This window comes from Schistocerca piceifrons, chromosome 8 (genome assembly GCF_021461385.2).
Source record: "Schistocerca piceifrons isolate TAMUIC-IGC-003096 chromosome 8, iqSchPice1.1, whole genome shotgun sequence".
In the NCBI taxonomy this organism is placed as follows: domain Eukaryota; kingdom Metazoa; phylum Arthropoda; class Insecta; order Orthoptera; family Acrididae; genus Schistocerca; species Schistocerca piceifrons.
The window spans coordinates 274514589-274532201 of NC_060145.1; the positions used below are offsets into that span (position 1 = coordinate 274514589).

At 43.6% G+C, this 17613-nt stretch overlaps 1 protein-coding gene across 2 annotated transcripts in view; it reads left to right on the plus strand.

The window, feature by feature from the left end:
- Nucleotides 1–17613, plus strand: part of LOC124711778 (alpha-tocopherol transfer protein-like) — a 160648-nt gene that overhangs the window by 103958 nt on the left and 39077 nt on the right. For both annotated transcript variants that reach the window (XM_047241994.1, XM_047241995.1), the window contains exon 2: nucleotides 14684–14837. In XM_047241994.1, coding sequence (XP_047097950.1) covers nucleotides 14684–14837 — 154 coding nt within the window. The remainder of the gene's footprint in view (nucleotides 1–14683; nucleotides 14838–17613) is intronic.

Genomic DNA, 17613 nt, shown 5'->3' on the forward strand with positions numbered 1-17613 from the left:
AACTGCTTCCATCCGCATTTTCTTATTATGTACCACTTTTATGAAATATTGTTGTTAACCACAAACTTTTCTGTAACCATCGTATGTCAAATCGTGTAAACAGGGAAGAGAATGGAAACAGTGCACTAATGAAATATTTATTATTTTCTAATTGTAACTTCTTAAAACAAAAGGTCAAACCGTTATTACATTGTGTATCCGAAATAAACTTAATTTATTTCAAAACAGGACTCTTTTAATGCACATGCTGAAACTGGAAAAAATGTTAGTGAAACGTCAATTTATAACAGAACATTGCTCTTTATGGTAATATTTCATGAAGTTGACGCCAAAGTCCTTGGTTTTCGCTTGATTATCCGTAGGAACCTAGCTAAAATGGGAGGCGAATCAATAAATACTACCCTGGTTTAGTCAGAAGCATTCAAGTGCATGAAGAGCCAATAACGAGGACAGATACTGAGTATTGTAACTCATTAAATATAATCATTGTTCTAACGCTAATGGAAAATTTATATGAACACCTAACAGACTGCATCCAGAAAGGAACATTATCTACCGCTATGTAATATTATCTCTTGTTAACATGAACCACAAATTTAAAGTGGTACTAACAACGAAATGTATCCCGAACCAATACGAAAGAATGAAACCCTGTTAAATATTTCAAATAAAATGAAGTCGCAATTATGTGTGGATGTAGAATGGCTCGTTCTTTGGCTATTGTCAATAACCAAATTGATCACCATTAGGGGCAAGTGTTCTGAAATAAATTAAAAATACGTACGAGTGCACATTTCATTCGGCAGCGAGGCGTTTTCTTTGGGCGGCTGCTATCCAGAGAAGCTATATCAGTTATCAATGTACGGATTCCGTGCTACTAACGGCATCCAATCGCTGGTTCTCTACTTATTATAAAATGGAATGTAAAGTGGCTTGAGTGCTCGCTACAGCCTTCTTCTTCCCTACTTCTTATTAATGCCGACTTCCACTTTATAACTCACGTTTGTTAATTGTTCAGGTACGGTATTCTGAAGAGACAATAAAAAGTGTTACCCTACGTGCTTGTTCTTCTTTGGCAATACACAGTTAACGACGACATTTATCGAAGAGACTGAACTTTATGTTACCCTCTGTGACATATGAAATTAAGCAAATAGCGTTCAGCTATTAAAATGTAATTAAACTGACGAGCTTTCAGCTCTGTTTGAATTTAGATTTACGGTGTGCTCAGCTTCGTGCTCTTATCTGGAACTCATAATTAATAACAAAGTTGAGTTATATGATTCTTTTTACGACACAAAGCAGAACATTCATTCCTTTGCGAAGACCAATAGCCAATGTTTGCTAACATTACTACGAGATTTAACATTATTAGCAACAGATAGGGCAGGAGAAGTGGAGTAACACTGTACCAACCCGCACGATTCGTCGACGAGACCAGGAAGTAGCAGGTACCGACACCCAGGCTCATGTCTACTCCTTATTCCCGGACGGCATTCCACATAGTTTCACACTGCTGCCTAATGGACAAAATACGAACATATGGTCTATCAGACCAGATGTGTGACTGGATGAAGAGTTTCTTGCAAACTGAACACTGCATGTCATTGTCAACGGACAAAAATCTTCTAGCCCACTGGACTCGCATTCCGGAGGACGACGGTTCAATCCCGCGTCCGGACATCCTGATTTAGGTTTTCCGTGATTTCCTTAAATCGTTCCAGGCAAATGCCGGGATGGTTCGTTTGAAAGGGCACGGCCGACTTCCTTCCCTGCCCTTCCCTAATCCGATGAGACCGATGACCTCGCTGTTTGGTCTCTTCCCACCAAACAACCCAACCCAACCCAAAAATCTTCAGCGGTAAAGGTAAATGTCGTGTGACTAGGGCCTCCCGTCGGGTGGACCGTTCGCTGGATGCAAGTCTTTCGATTTGACGCCACTTCGGCGACTTGCGCGTCGATGGGGATGAAATGATAATGATTAGAACAACACAACACCCAGTCCCTGAGCGGAGAAAATCTCCGACCCAACCGGGAATTGAACCCGGCCATTAGAATTGACATTCTGTCGCGCCAACCACTTTTTTAAAATTCTTATTTTGTTCGCTTTTGTTCGTTGCATCTGCTCGGGGCGGACGTCGTAATACACCCGTTGAAGTTCGTTGTCGATCGATTAACTCAATTTTTTATTACAATAGGCAGACCGAACACGCTGAGCTACCGTGCCAGCATATTTTTTATTATTATTATTTTTTTTTTTTCGTTTTCGTTCGTTGCATCTGCTCGTGGCGGACGTCGCAAGACACCCGTTTCAGTTCGTCATTGATCCATTAACTCAGTTTTTTTTTATTACAGAGGGCAGGTATCTCTCTGACCAAACACGCTGAGCTACCGTGCCGGCACCACTCAGCTACCGGGGGCGGACAGCAGTAAAGGTAACCTTGAACGTCCCCCACGGCAGTATTATGGGACCATCACATTTCACAATTTATATAAAGACGTAGTGGATAATGCCGGAAGCTCCATGAGGACTTTCGCAGATGATCCCGTTGTACGTAGCGAAGTCGCAACTCTAGAAAATTCTAGCGAAATACAGTATAACCTCCAGAGGATCGATAGTTCGTGTAAGGATTGGCAGTTGACCCTTACTTAAATAAATGTCGTGTATTGAACACAAATAGCTGGAAACACCTATAAGGGGCAGTCAAATGGAAACGACACAGATGGAAAGAAAGCAAACAGTTTATTAAGTAAAAATTAATCACCGTAACTGTTAGTATACTTGTCCCATCGTGGAAGAAGACTGTCAGTTCCTTCATGGAAAATATTTGCGGTTGCCTACGGAACCATAATAGTACCTTTTCATGCGAAGCTAATCGGCGGCCATTAACGTCTTTCTTCAGGGCTCCAAAAACATGGAAATATGAGCAGTGAACTGGACTGTACGGCGGATGTGTCAGGCCCTCCCAGCGATACTTTTGCCGCGTATTAGAAACAATTTTGACAACATAAGGGTGGGCGTCTTGTTGACGGATTGTTTTGACTACGCTGCAGAGTTTTCATTGCAAGTCGTTACACATCCTCCGTAAGGCCCTTCGCAGAGGTACACGCTTGGTTACAATCATGGTTCCGTAGACAGTCGTAAATATTTTTTCCATGAAGGCGCTGACCATCTTGTCTCAGAGTGGGACAGACGTATTAACAGTACGGCGATAACTTTTAAAATAGTAAAAAGTTTACTTACTTTTTCTCAATCTGTTTCGTTCTCATTTTACTGTCCCTTATATTGCTGCCAACTACACTAAAGACAGTCAGTGGAAAGGGTAACAATAGTAAAAAAAATCTGGGAGAAACCTTACGAAGAATTTAAAGTGGAAAGCCCGCGAATGTCAAGCTGTAAGATAAGTGCATATCAGGACGAGATTCAATAAAAGTTTCTTATAGCAATAGAGGTAGATTACAAAACAATCGTTCCATTCGTTCATCAGTACTCCACATACTCTTGGACTCTTACAATGTAGGATTACGCGGCAGTACAGAATTGATGCCTGTTTATTACGCTACTGCTTCTTACTGCTTACGCTGACATAGCATCATAAACAACGGCAAAAGTTAATTGTAGTTATCTCGTAAAATGTTTGCGAACGATGCACCACTCCAAATCGACACTCTCCTTCACTGATCACTCCTAAATACCACTCAAGTCACCTTAGAAGACTGATTCACTCTTGATAGTTTCTATGAGCCGCCTCTCCTCTTTAGGAAAGTGATGCGTCGTCCGTACAGAAAAAAATTAGTGTTCAAAGCTCACAGGAAAGTTCCCGCAATCAGCAGTTAGCATCAGCTTACGAAGTTATGTCCTTGAACGCTGAACTGCATTTAAAAAGTGTTTATTAACCGCTGACTCTGCTACATTTCTGCAGATAAGCATAAAAGTCATAAACCTGCGGATGATGCAGATGGAAAATCCGAAGTGTGAAGTCAGACAAGCGCTTTATGACGAATACAGTGCAGACATCTAATTTTTTGATGTCAGACACTCACGTGCTTCATTATCTGTTTACTTTTGAATGTAATCCGTATCTTTAGCACGACCAAGACTTCGGAATCGCTTTCTTGATTACTTTCATAATGGGGAGAGTTTACAAGCTACTTTTATTTGTGGGGAATGTTGTGTGTAAGAACCAATGACGTCATGTGTACGTGTGTAGTATACTACACTGTTGTTCAAAACTTAAAGACGAAAGTAACTTGCGCACGATATGTCACCGCCAAGTAACATTTCTCGATGAAACTTGGACCATGCCTCGAAATAATATGCTACAGTATAGTACAGAAGGTAACTGAAAGAGATACTCAGTGAGACGAAGGCAGAAAAGACTCTTTTGTCAAAGAAAAGCTTTCTCGATTTATGATGGTTCCCTGTACATTACAATAGGTAATTCAAAAGTGGTTCAAATGTCTCTGAGCGCTATGGGACTTAACTTCGGAAGTCATGTCTCCTAGAACGTAGAACTACTTAAACCTAACTAACCTAAGGACATCACACACATCCAGCCCGAGGCAGGATTCGAACCTGCGACCGTAGCGGTTGCGCGGTTCCAGACTGTAGCGCCTAGAACCGCTCGGCACACCGGCCGGCTACAAAAGGTAGGACATGATTCTTAATAGAGTATGTGATCACCATGGACTGCAATGCATGCTCTGCACACGCTTCCTTGTTGGTCACAAGATTGGTAAGGAGTTATGATGGTAGGGCATTTCATTCCTCCATCAGCACGGTTGACAACTGCTAGAAGGTTAATTATTTATTTGCTATTTCTGCTACAAGTCACTTTTATTTGTTTTATGTTCAATCTAATATAATACAACGCATTTCGAGCACGTTCTGTTCATCATCAGGCGTTTATACGTACACACATACAGGGAAATGGTACTTAAAAATAAATTGTCTTAAACTAAATGAACCTAGAACTTTATGTCCATTACTTGATCACTTACGATTTTATCGCCTTGTAGCTTCATTTGCATCGTTGGTGTAATGGTGAAGCTGTTGAGTAACAGTATACTATTGCACTTTCTATTTTGTCACTGTTTTCCGACGTAATTCACTGCACAAATTGTTTCGACATACATGTAAACATTATGCACATGCATTTAACACAAGATGGCGGACTTGTAGCGTGTGAGTCAGTATCGATTATCGAGATCTATCGATATTCTTGGTACTGACAGATTTATAGTAGTACATTTACACTGTCATATCTTGAATCTATTGATTTAGAACTGGCTCAAGACTGTTGAAGAATTTTGAGTTTTCAATTCGGTTATCTCATGAAGAATGTTGTCTCCATGTTTTGTATTATGAATGAAAATTTAATTTCTTCCATGATATCCATTCTTTTACGTTTTTCTATTTTGTGTAAAATTTCGAGGTTTTCTTCGATTTTGAAAGGGTGGCCTGTATTCCACAGAGTCACAGTTTACAAACGTGGCCATTATGACCGACAATAATAATGCTGGATGGCTTTTGGTGCATGTGGACGTACTGTAATCCGTCTCTGCAATGCAGCTTACACATGCTCGATAGGACCGAAGTTGGATGAAAGAGCAGGCTATTTATTCGCAAAATATCCTCTCGTTTGAAGAACCCCTTCATCAGGGCTATTCGATGAGGTCGCACAGTGTTATTAATAAAAATGAAGTAATGCCCGAACGCACCCCTGGAAAGACACACATGGGGAAGAAGTACAGTGTCATAATAACGTTGACCGCTGAGTGTACTGCGTTGAAAGGTTTGGAGGTTGGTGCAACCATGCAGCGTTATGCCTCCCCACACCATCAAGACGATCATGCTCAACAATGTCCTGAGTGCATTGTGTACTCGCACCTCTCGCTATATGACTATACGTCCAGAAACACTAAACAGACGGAGTCTGCTCTCATCCGAGAAGAGCATGCGAACCCACGTCTCGTTGGCCCAGTCCCCATGCCACTAGAACTTGCGCAAACGTTGCCGTAGATGTGCGTCTGACAACGGAACACAGTATACTGGACGTCGGGCATAGAGATCTCCCCCATTCAGTCACTGAGCCACTGTGGAGCGTGAGATAGCGAGCCTTTCAGTACATCGGGGAAATGACATGACGTCATTAATTCTTACACACAACATTCCCCACAAATAAAAGTAGCTTGTAAACTCTCCCCATTATGAAAGTAATCAAGAAAGCGATTCCGAAGTCTTGGTCGTGCTAAAGATACGGATTACATTCATGGCTTAGCCACAGCCTGGGGGATGTTTCCTGAATGGCTAAGCCATGTCTCAGCAATATCGTTTCTTTCAGGAGTGCTAGTTGTGTAAGGTTCGCAGGAGAGCTTCTGTGAAGTTTGGAAGGTAGGAGACGAGATACTGGCAGAAGTAAAGCTGTGAGGACCGGGCGTGAGTCGTGCTTCGGTAGCTCAGATGGTAGAGCACTTGCCCGCGAAAGGCAAAGGTCCCGAGTTCGAGTCTCGGTCGGGCACACAGTTTTAATCTGCCAGGAAGTTTCATTCAGTATGCTGTTGGCTCACCTTTAGCCTTGATGACAGCTTCCACTCTCGCAGCCATACGTTCAATCAGGTGCTGGAAGGTTTCTTGGGGAATCGCAGCCCATTCTTCACGGACTGCTGGCCGTGCGGTTCTAGGCGCTGCAGTCAGGAACCGCGGGACTGCTACGGTCGCAGGTTCGAATCCTGCCTCGGGCATGGATGTGTGTGATGTCCTTAGGTTAATTAGGTTTAAGTAGTTCTAAGTTCTAGGGGACTGATGACCTAAAATGTTAAGTCCCATAGTGCTCAGAGCCATTTGAACTGAAGAGAGGTATCGATGTCCGTCGGTGAGGCCTGGCACGAAGCCGGCGTTCCAAAACATCCCAAAGGTGTTCTATAGGATTCAGGTCAGGACTCTGTGCAGACCATTTCTTTACAGGTATGTTATTGTCGTGCAACTACCCCGCCACAGGCAGTGCATTATGAACAGGTTCTCGATCCCGTTGAAAGATGCAATCGCCATCCCCGAATTACTCTTCAACAGTGGGAAACAAGAAGGTGCTTAAAACATCAATGTAGGCCAGTGCCGTAATAGTGCCACGCAAAACAATAAGGGGTGCAAGTCCCTCCATGAAAAACACGACCACACCACAACACCACTGGCTCCGGATTTTACTGTCGGCACTACACACGCTGGTAGATGACGTTCACCGGGAATTCGCCATACGCACACCCTGCCATCGGATCGCCCCATTGTGTACCATGATTCGTCATTCAACACAACGTTTTTCCACTGTTAAATCGTCCATTGTTTACGCTCCTTACACGAAGCGAGGCATCGTTAGGGATTTACCGGCGTGATGTGTGGCTTATGAGCAGCCGCTTGATCATGAAATCCAAGTTTTCTCATTTCCCGCCTAACTGTCATAGTACTTGCAGTGGCTCCTGACGCAGTTTGGATTTCCTGTGTGATGGCCTGGATAGATGTCTGCCTATTACTCATTACGACCCTCTTCAACTGTCGGCGGTCTCTATGAGTCAACAGACGCAGTCGGTCTGTACGCTTTTGTGCTGTAAGTGTTCCTTCACGTTTCCACTTCACTATCACATCGGATACAGTGGATCTAGGGATGTTTAGTAGTGTGGAAATCACGAGTACAGATGTATGCCCCATTCTGCTCTCTCACGATGTCTAGTGACTACTGAGGTCGCTGATATGGAGTACCTGGCAATAGGTGGGAGCACAATGCACCTAATATGAAAAACGTATGTCTTTTAGAGTGTCCTGATACTTTTGATCACATAGTGTAGGTTTGAGATTGGGAGAAAATCTGAGACTTTCTTCAAAATCGCGCTCCCGTTTAATTATTAGGCTGTTAGACAAGGTTAGCTGATACTGAGTAGCCCCGTGAAACGGAATAAGCAAACGGAACTCAACACATTTACTGTGATTGATTCCCTGTCTGTCGAGCCATGATACGTGTATCACTAATTACAGTGCTGCGAGACGTGGTACTGCAACGTCGATCTGCTCGGTGCCGTTGGTCGCCGTTGCGAATCTATAAATTTTGTCTACACAGTGGACGTAATATACCGCCCGCAAACTCTAACAGTTGAGCTCAGACTACTTCAATATGTTACATCACACGAGTCGATATTTCTGCAATGGAAACTCAAGTACTCGTTCGTAAAAAAAGCACTTCAGTATGCCTAAGACTCCACAGAGAGCCAAAGAATCGTCACTCTTCTTACGGAGAAGAGATTTAACTCGCTCTTAGTGGCTTCGCAAATTATAACAGTGAGACTGTTCACCGAGACTCTCGTCAGTGAAGTCTCTGGCTCGTTCCCCGTGCAATGCGTCCTCTTTCTAAACCCGCAGGGGAGTCCACTTTACACGCCGTACGCCGGCTTCCAGTAGGCTTGCGGCGTCCACGTGTGGTCTCTCTGCAAGGAATCCTCTGGCCGTTAAAATAAGAGTGCCTCCCACTGGACGGGACATGAAGCGCAAGCCGGTCTGGGTCATAAGCAGTCTACTTCCGGACAATCTTCCAAGTTTGGCCGCCTGTCATCAATGTTAGCGCAAGAAGATGCTTTTTGACGCTCCGTGGTGAATATTACGGATAAATCTTTGGACAATATAACGCTGTTAGTGGTTGGGAAACGCTTGAAATTCCCGTCTATGCCTAGAACCTTGCCTTTGAATGATTTCATTAGTGCTGTTGAAGAAGCTCTTATACCTATTCCCAATGACGCTTCAGAAGAAATGATACGTGAAACACGTCATGCACTTACGAGTGCTCCACCACCAAGGAGTAACGTTTCCTCCATGGAAAGCACCGCATTACGAAGACTACGAGATGATCCTCACACAGTGGTCCTTCCAACGGACAAGAGAAAGAAGGGAAACGCCACTGTGCTGTTGCCACGTGAAATCTACGACCAGAAGATTTGTAGTTTGTTGAGTGAACCAACGTACCGGAAGGCTGATAAAGACCCCACAGGGACAGTACAAAGAAAAACGACAACATTGCTGAATTCTTCTTCCCTTCCGCAAGAAGTTACGAAAAGATTAAGACTTCTCAGCTCTGTTCCACCACGGTTATGTGGTCTTCCAAAAATACACAAAGAAGGTGTTCCCTTACGTCCTACCGTCAGCAATATCGGCACTCCAACGTGCGACTTAGCTAAACACCTTGCGCCTTTACTAAGACCTTTTGTGGCGAAGTGCTCACATAATATTTGCTACTCCGTTGACGTTATTAATTTACTGACGTCACTTGATCTCAACGAGTCGGATTTATTAATAAACTTCGATGTCGTCTCACTCTCCATTAGGGTCCCTGTCATGGATTCATTGTTGCTCGTCAGCTGTAAGTTCAATGCTGATATAACAGCGATATCTCATCATGCCCTTTCCACACGGTACAGTGAATATTATAAGCAAATTGACGGCGTTCCCATGGGTAGCCCTCGACAGAATATAAACCGCAAGTCTTCTGGTGATGTGTGGATGATACTTTTGTAGTGTGGCCCCACGATGCAGAAGGACTGTCACGCTTCTTGCAGCATCTGAATTCCATCCACGAGAATATCAGATTTACGATGGCAGTCGAGAAAGACGGCTGTCTGCCGTTTCTGGGCGTCTTGGTCCGTAGGAAAGTGGATGGATGATTGGGCCATTCCATTTACCGTAGTCCATCAATAGGGACCTGTATTTGCAGCCACCGACCGTCACAAACTGCGGGCGTTCTTCGAACGTTGGTGCACCGAGCACATATTGTATGTGATGAAGGCAGCCTTGCAGAGGAGCTGGAGCACTTACAGCCAGTGTTCAAAGATAATGACTATTCACCAAATCTTATCAGCACAGCATTAAGGAAGAAGAAACGCGGCTATCCACAAGCTCAAGAGGAGGCGGAGCAGTTCAAGTCCAAGGTGTTCCTCCCGTACTTCGTCAATATTTCATCGAAATTAGGCAGAATCTTAAGGAAACATCATGTAAAAGTAATCGCCCCCCTCCGACCCCGCCCCCACAACCTCCAAAGACTCGTGCTCTTCTCGCTTCCCCAAAGGACGATCTGGAATTATGGACGGCTGGAATCTACAGAATACCTTGCCAGAGTGGCAAAGCGGACATTGGTCGCACAGTGCGTGAAAGATGCTTCTCTCACGCAAATCTTGGCCTCGACGAGATCCTTCTAGTTATTAAGTTATTTTTGGAAATATATTTAGCGCAAAACTTTATTAATAAAAAAATGCTGAAATGGCTCTGAGCACTATAGGACTTAACTTCTGAGGTCATCAGTCCCCTAGAACTTAGAACTACTTAAACCTAATTAGCTTAAGGACATCACACACATCCTGCCCGAGGCAGGATTCGAACCTGTGACCGTAGCCGTCGCGCGTTCCAGCCTGTAGCTCCTAGAACCGCTCGGCCACTCGGGCCGGCCCTTATTAATCGTGATGGTGGGTTTCAGCTGGATGAGGTGTGGGACCTGGTGATTTCTTTAACTTTTTCAGCAAGAACATATTACACCGCAGAAACTAGACACGCTCATGTAGTGGCTGAATTTCATGTCGGTGATCTGACGGTAACCGTTATTACTACTACTGACTCTTAAGGAATGTACCATTGTGTGAAGTAACTTATCGTTTCATTTAAAGATATGAATACCCCATGGAATACTTTTTCTAGTACTTATACCCTTTCAGAAAGAGCAGCCTGTATCAAGATTCATGCTAATGGAGGCGAACAGTTATCAAAAGTGAAAAGTACCCACCAAAAATATTTAAAGGGCTACATACTCCTAACCTATCGGTTTTCATACAGTGTCTCACAATTGGATACTAGAGTATACTCGATAGCTTACATGTCAGCAGCAGTTACGCTGCTTGATGCTTTATTCTGATCGCCAATCCCAGCGAAACTAAATCATATTTATGTCCTTGCTGGAAAATCCCACAAACGTCTTCATGCGCACTTATTATTCCTTCTGTCTGTATAACTGTACTTGGGAACAGCATTAACAAAACAAAATGAAATTTATTCTGTTGATCTCTGCATAAAAGCACGAGTCTAAGCAATCTAACTTCTCAGCAGTTCATTTCAGATCTACATTTAAATAAACCTGCATGATCTTTTAGTTTTGATGAGAATTATTGATTTTCTTTGGGATTAATTAATTATCCTCTCTTACTAGGAGTTTGAACAAAACTTGACAAATATCTATCTGTACACATCAATATTATGTTAATGACATGTAAAATGGTACATGAAAGAACTTAACACTTAATTCTACATTTACATTCACACATTTATAACATTCTATCACTTCCTGTAAAGCTGTTATTCATAATGCCTTTTCAAATTCGTATATACATACAGTCCCTTTATCCTTAATGTAAATGGGTAAGAGATTAGGTAGGCACCATCATTTACCGCTTTTGGTTACACTTGCCCAATTTAAACGGTCTAGGGTGGTTACGAATGAGTACTTTATCGGCTGTTATGTTCCTTTGTACTCGTTGTATCCTAACATCAAAATATTGTTTTATATGGTTTACTTTCTGTGAGGCAATAACCAAGCTTTGTGTAATGTTTTCCTCAAGGTATGGTTAACTCCATGGTATCTTTGGTTAAGATTTTACACATTTATTACTTTCCTTCTCTCTGATCATTAGTTAATTTGGACTACACCGTGTAGAGGTATGGTATAGATTATTAAAAATTTCTTCAAGAGAGATTAGGTAAGTAATTAGACCACAACGGTTCTCATTTCATCACGGGGGGTAAGAGCCACTGTTGACACAGCAGGTAGACACAGGTACAAGGGGCGATCAAAAAGTTTCTGTCTGAGGACTTTGCTGCAACATATACGCAACGTAGCGGGACTACGATGCTGGTATATAAGCACAGACGTACATAGTGAATGAAACATGCCGCCCTTTGCGGTCGGCAAGCGATTCCTCATCCCAATTCAGGACCAAAGTGAATGTAGCAAAACCTAGACCTGCCAACAAGTATAATAGGAATGCGATTAAAAATCGAGGCTCTGGCAATGCCCTAAATGAGTGGAACGTTGTCAAGAATAGGTAGCATGAGATCTGCACTGCGCTGGAGCTGCCCCATTACCTCAGTGAGGCGATACAGTGTCGTGGGGAACGAAATACATACTCGCCAATGCTCTAATCCAATTCATGTATTTTCAGTCAGTTTGTGCTTTACTTGTGGACGAATATTGCCGGTTTCCCGAAGGCATTGCTCCACGTGACGAAAAACATTCTTGATGGCGCCTTTGATGGTACGCTGCCACATACGCAGTTGCAGTAGCAACAGCAGCTTGGTTGTTGGATGCCCCCAGCACCTGAAGCATATTGATGTTTTCGTCGTTTGTATACTCCATCGGGAAGCCGCCCTACGTGAACTTAACAGTACCAATTATGGTTGTGGATTGGGTGGTTAGTAGACACGTGCTTGCATTTTAATGGATCCCACTTTAGTGTGATAGGCTATTGTCATGTCACAACGTGATGTCCTACTTATTAACGACGAGAGCTAGGGAATGGAAGTCTGAAAAACGAAGAAAGGAACCTGATGAAAATTCGCTCCATGGTGGATGTACGTTTGACGTCCCGGCGGGCTGCCTGGTAAGCTGTGATGGCTAGTGCGGTAGGACAGGATGACAAACGTTCCTCGTTAGATTCCGATGAGCTACGCGATGCGACTGTTTCCAGCCGCTACGATTACTCAGTATTCTCATAAATTCAATTTAAATGGTTCGAATGGCTCTGAGCACTATGGGACTTAACTCCTGAGGTCATCAGTCCCCTAGAACTTAGAACTACTTAAACCTAACTAAACTAAGGACATCACACACATCCATGCCCGAGGCAGGATTCGAACCTGCGACCGTAGCGGTCGCTCGGCTCCGGACTGTAGCGCCTAGAACCGCACGGCCACTCCGGCCGGCCGTGAAAATAATGCGTAAGTTGTATATTTACGTAAGAATAAATACAGGGTGATTCCGTGACGTTACAAACTTCCGTGAGTGATGGAGTAGAGCAATTTGAGATGAGGGACATTGGTCCGGAAATGACCGAGTTGAAAGTTACAAGGAAAAATCGCTCTGATACCACTGACAGTGGAATACAAATACTGGTACTGTTGTTGCAAATATTGTAGGGTAGAAAACTTTCATAGGTGGTTGCATGGACCAAAACAAGGCAAAATTTTCTAGTAAACATGGGCTCTAAAATCCATACCTTAAGAGCTACGAGGTCTTGCTCTTCTTTACTGCTGTAAACACATCTCTTCTACTGAATATGTACGCATAGCTCTGACGGTATGATTTTAGAGCCCATATTTACCTCCTCCCAAAGCAAAGTGCTTACATCTACATCTTCATGGATACTCTGCAAATCACATTCTACTGCCTGGCAGAGGGTTCATCGAACCACCTTCACAATTCTCTATTATTCCAATCTCGTATAGCGCGCGGGAAGAATGAACACCTATATCTTTCCGTACGAGGTCTGATTTCCTGTATTTTATCGTGGTGATCGTTTCTCCCTATGTAGGTCGGTGTGAACAAAATATTTTCGCATTCGGAGGAGAAAGCTGATGATTGGAATTTCGTGAGAAGATTCCATCGCAACGAAAAACGCCTTTCTTTTAATGATTTCCAGCCCAAATCCTATATCATTTCCGTGACACTCTCTCTCATATTTAACGATAGTACAAGACGTGCTGCCCTTCTCTGAACTTTTTCGATGTGCTCCGTCACTACTATCTGGTAAGGATCCCACACCACGCAGCAGTATTCTAATAGAAGACGGACAAGCGTAGTGTTGGCAATCTCCTTAGTAGGTCTGCTACATTTTCTAAGTGCCCTGCCAATAAAACGTAGTCTTTGGTTAGCCTTCCCCACAACATTTTCTATGTGTTCCTTCCAATTTAAGTTGTTCGTAATTGTAATACCTTGGTATTTAATTGAATTTACGGGTTTTAGATTAGAGTGATTCATCGTGTAACCGAAGTTTAAAGAGTGCCTTTTGGCACTCATGTGGATAACCTCACACTTTTCGTTACTTAGGGTCAACAGCCACTTTTCGCACCATTCAGATATCTTTTCTAAATCGTAGGGGAGATGTGTTTTACAGTATTAAAGATGAACAAGTGGTTATAGCTCTTAAGGTATGCATTTTAGAGCCCACGCTTACTGCACTACTTTTCTTGTTTTGGCCCATATTACCACCTCTGTAAGTTGCATACCCTACGGTCATTGGAACAGTATCGGGACATGTATTCCGCAGTCACAAATATCAGAGCGATTTTCGCTCGTAACTTTCGACTTGGTTGCTTCCGGACCAGTGTCCCTTACCTCAAGTTTATACACTTACCCTTCACCATCATCACTAAACGTTTCTAACATCATTATGGAATCAACCTGTATATAACGTCTGTGCTAGTGGCATTTGATCAATGTTACTCTAATTTTTTTTTCGTGATTTCCAGTTTGGCGTTATTTTCAACAATCCAAATGACCTCTGGTCCCGCTTAGTCCGGATAAACCAGATTCCACTGTAGCTGCAACTGAAAGCACGAGTTAATCCAGAGAGGCAGTCTCTAACAGTAAATTCCTTTTTCTCTCTGCAGGAACTGTACTCGCCAATGGCGTACCGCGCTCTCCCACCGGAGCTGGAAGAACGGGCGAAGAAGGAGCTGAACGAGGACCCCAAGAGGAGGGACCAGGACATCCAGCACATTAGGGACTGGCTCAGCAAGCAGCCGCACATCAGGGCCAGGACCGGTAAGCAAACGTGCGAGCAGCGAGTACTTATCGTCTCTCCACAGCCATGGCAACACTGCTGAGTGAGTTCCGTAAAACGCCCAACACTTTAGAGAGGGAAAGTCGCCTTGAAAGAGACAGAAGGAAATTGTAAAAGTGTAACGTGAGTCAGTGAAGTATCATTCCTTTTGAATCTTCGTGGCACATTAAAACTATACTCCGGACCGAGACTCGAATTCGGAACCTTTGGCTTTGTGGAGCCAGTGGTGTACCGACTGAGCTACCCAAGCACGCATCACCAACCCTACTCACAACTTCAGTTCTGCCAGTACATCCTCTCCATTCTGGAATCATTCCTTTTAATCAATTTAGCATTCTTAACTCGCAACATATCTCACATCACCTACAACCTCTCAGCATAATGGGTGCAGTAAAGAATTTTGGTCTTCGCTCAACGGTTGTTTTTCATAAAATGGAGGTTTTGCCACTTTATTATACATACATTCGTGTGTGAAAAAAATTATCTCGTACCAAATTAAAACTGGCAGCTGTCCGCCCCCGGTAGCTGAGTGGTCAGCGCGAGAGAATGTCAATCCTAGGGGTCCGGGTTCGATTCCCGGCTGGGTCGGAGATATTCTCCGCTCAGGGACTGGGTGTTGTGTCGTATTAATCATCATCATTTCATCCCCATCGACGAGCATGTCGCAGAAGTGGCGTCAAATCGAAAGACTGGCACCCGGCGGACGGTCTACCCAACGGGAGGCCATAGTCACACGGCATTTACATTATTTACTGGCGGCTGCAGCCCTTGTCGAAGTATGCGCCTCTCGGCATCTCCTTATTTCCGCGAAGCGTTGTACACAGACTCGTAGCTATTTCTGAAACCCATAAAAACAAAAAATTCTTAAATTAAAATGAATTTTGGAGGCTATGTCTATGGGATTTTGAAAATTACCTCGAAAAACATTTCAATATCTTGGCATGTTTTCCTAAATTCAATTGTTTAAAAAATATTAAAAATTTGACAAAAGTAAACGATCTCACTAAGGCACCGTAAATTTCATTACCTTTCGTTTTTAAAAAATCTGTCGTGGTTCAAGAGCGCTTTACGCGCTGAAAAATGTTGTTTCGAAAAAAACGCGTGTAAAGTTGGCAGTAACAAAAGAAACGTTGTTTCGAAACATATTATTCTGCGATACCAGGACCTTAGAGGCATCCTTCCTTTCCCTCAAACATGCTCTGGTTCTGAACTTGGTGCTATAGTTTTTCAGCCCGAGCTCTTTTAGCAAACTGAAATATTCGTACTACACTGCGACCATACGTTTCCTGTCAGATAACTCCACAAAGTTCTTGCTGTTCGTTTCTGTGACGATTTCTGACACATTCGTGGTCTTCAGAATAGACGAATAACCTTCGTTGAATATAACTGTAGCTATATACGTTGCTATTTCAACAGTTTCTGCACCACGATGAAGATATTTCGTTATCAGTTTCCACATACACGCGTTGTCGATTTTCTTATTGGCACTGGTGTATATTTTCAGCAAATTTTAATTGGGCAGATATTCGCATATTGCTTGCATCTTATCTTGAAGTAGTCTTGCCTGATGGTCCGTAGTTACAATGGCTCCACGCTATAAGTCGTTGCCACCCCGGGACACACAGTTGGTGTTACGTACTTTTTATCTACTCTGTTTTATGTACTGGACAAGTCAATTGGCGTCTGTCTTTTATGAATGGAGTGTATTCTCGTAAATTCATGGACAGTAATATTACACTCATGTTAAAAAAAAAAAAACAGAACACTAGAGATAGGACGTTCATATTCACATGATATGTACAGTAGTATGTTCTGCAGAAGTGATTAGCATTTCAGTCACCTCGGTTCAGCGTATGTGCTGTTGCCTACACTAGGGTCCGCTATGGGCCCTGATAACTGGCGTCCCACGGTACAGCATTCCATGCTGTTGTCACCTAGTTACAAAGTTCATCCGTGGTGATTGGCACTGGGTCACAGCGCTGCACCCGTTGTTTCACCGTATGCCATACATTTTCGATTGGCGACCACTACGGTGATCTGGCGGGCTAGGGAAATAGGCCGGCGTCATGTGACACCAAGAAAGCACGTGTTCGTTCAAATGGTTCAAATGGCTCTGAGCACTATGGGACTTAACATCTGTGGTCATCAGTCCCCTAGAACTTAGAACTACTTAAACCTAACTAACCTAAGGACATCAAACACATCCATGCCCGAGGCAGGATTCGAACCTGCGACCGTAGCGGTCACGCGGTTCCAGACTGAAGCGCCTATAACGGCACGGCCACACCGGCCGGCACGTGTTCGTACAGCAGCATGTAGTCGTGTATCGTCTTGCTGAAAAATGGCGTCTCGGGTGTTGTGCATAAAGGGCATGGCTACGGGTCGCAGAATGTCATGCAAGGACCAACTGCGATTTGTGGTTGTACCCAATAGCATCCCACACCATAAGGCCTTGATTTGGTGCTGCATGCCTTGTGCGAATGAAGTCACTGTGATTCCGCTCTTACTGTCTGCGGTGAACCAGAAAGCGGCCAACGTTTTCGAATAAACAGAACCATCTCTATATGATGCCATTCCTGTCTCCAGTGACATCGTTCCGTATACCATTGCTTCCTAGCATGTCTCTGCACCTTCGTCAAAGACAGGCCGAGAAGTCGACAGCATGCACGTTACCCATGCCGTAATAAACGGTGACGGATTGTCACCCTTGATAGTGTACGGTTCCACTGTTGCGTCAGAGCCGAGCAGGAGTCAGAT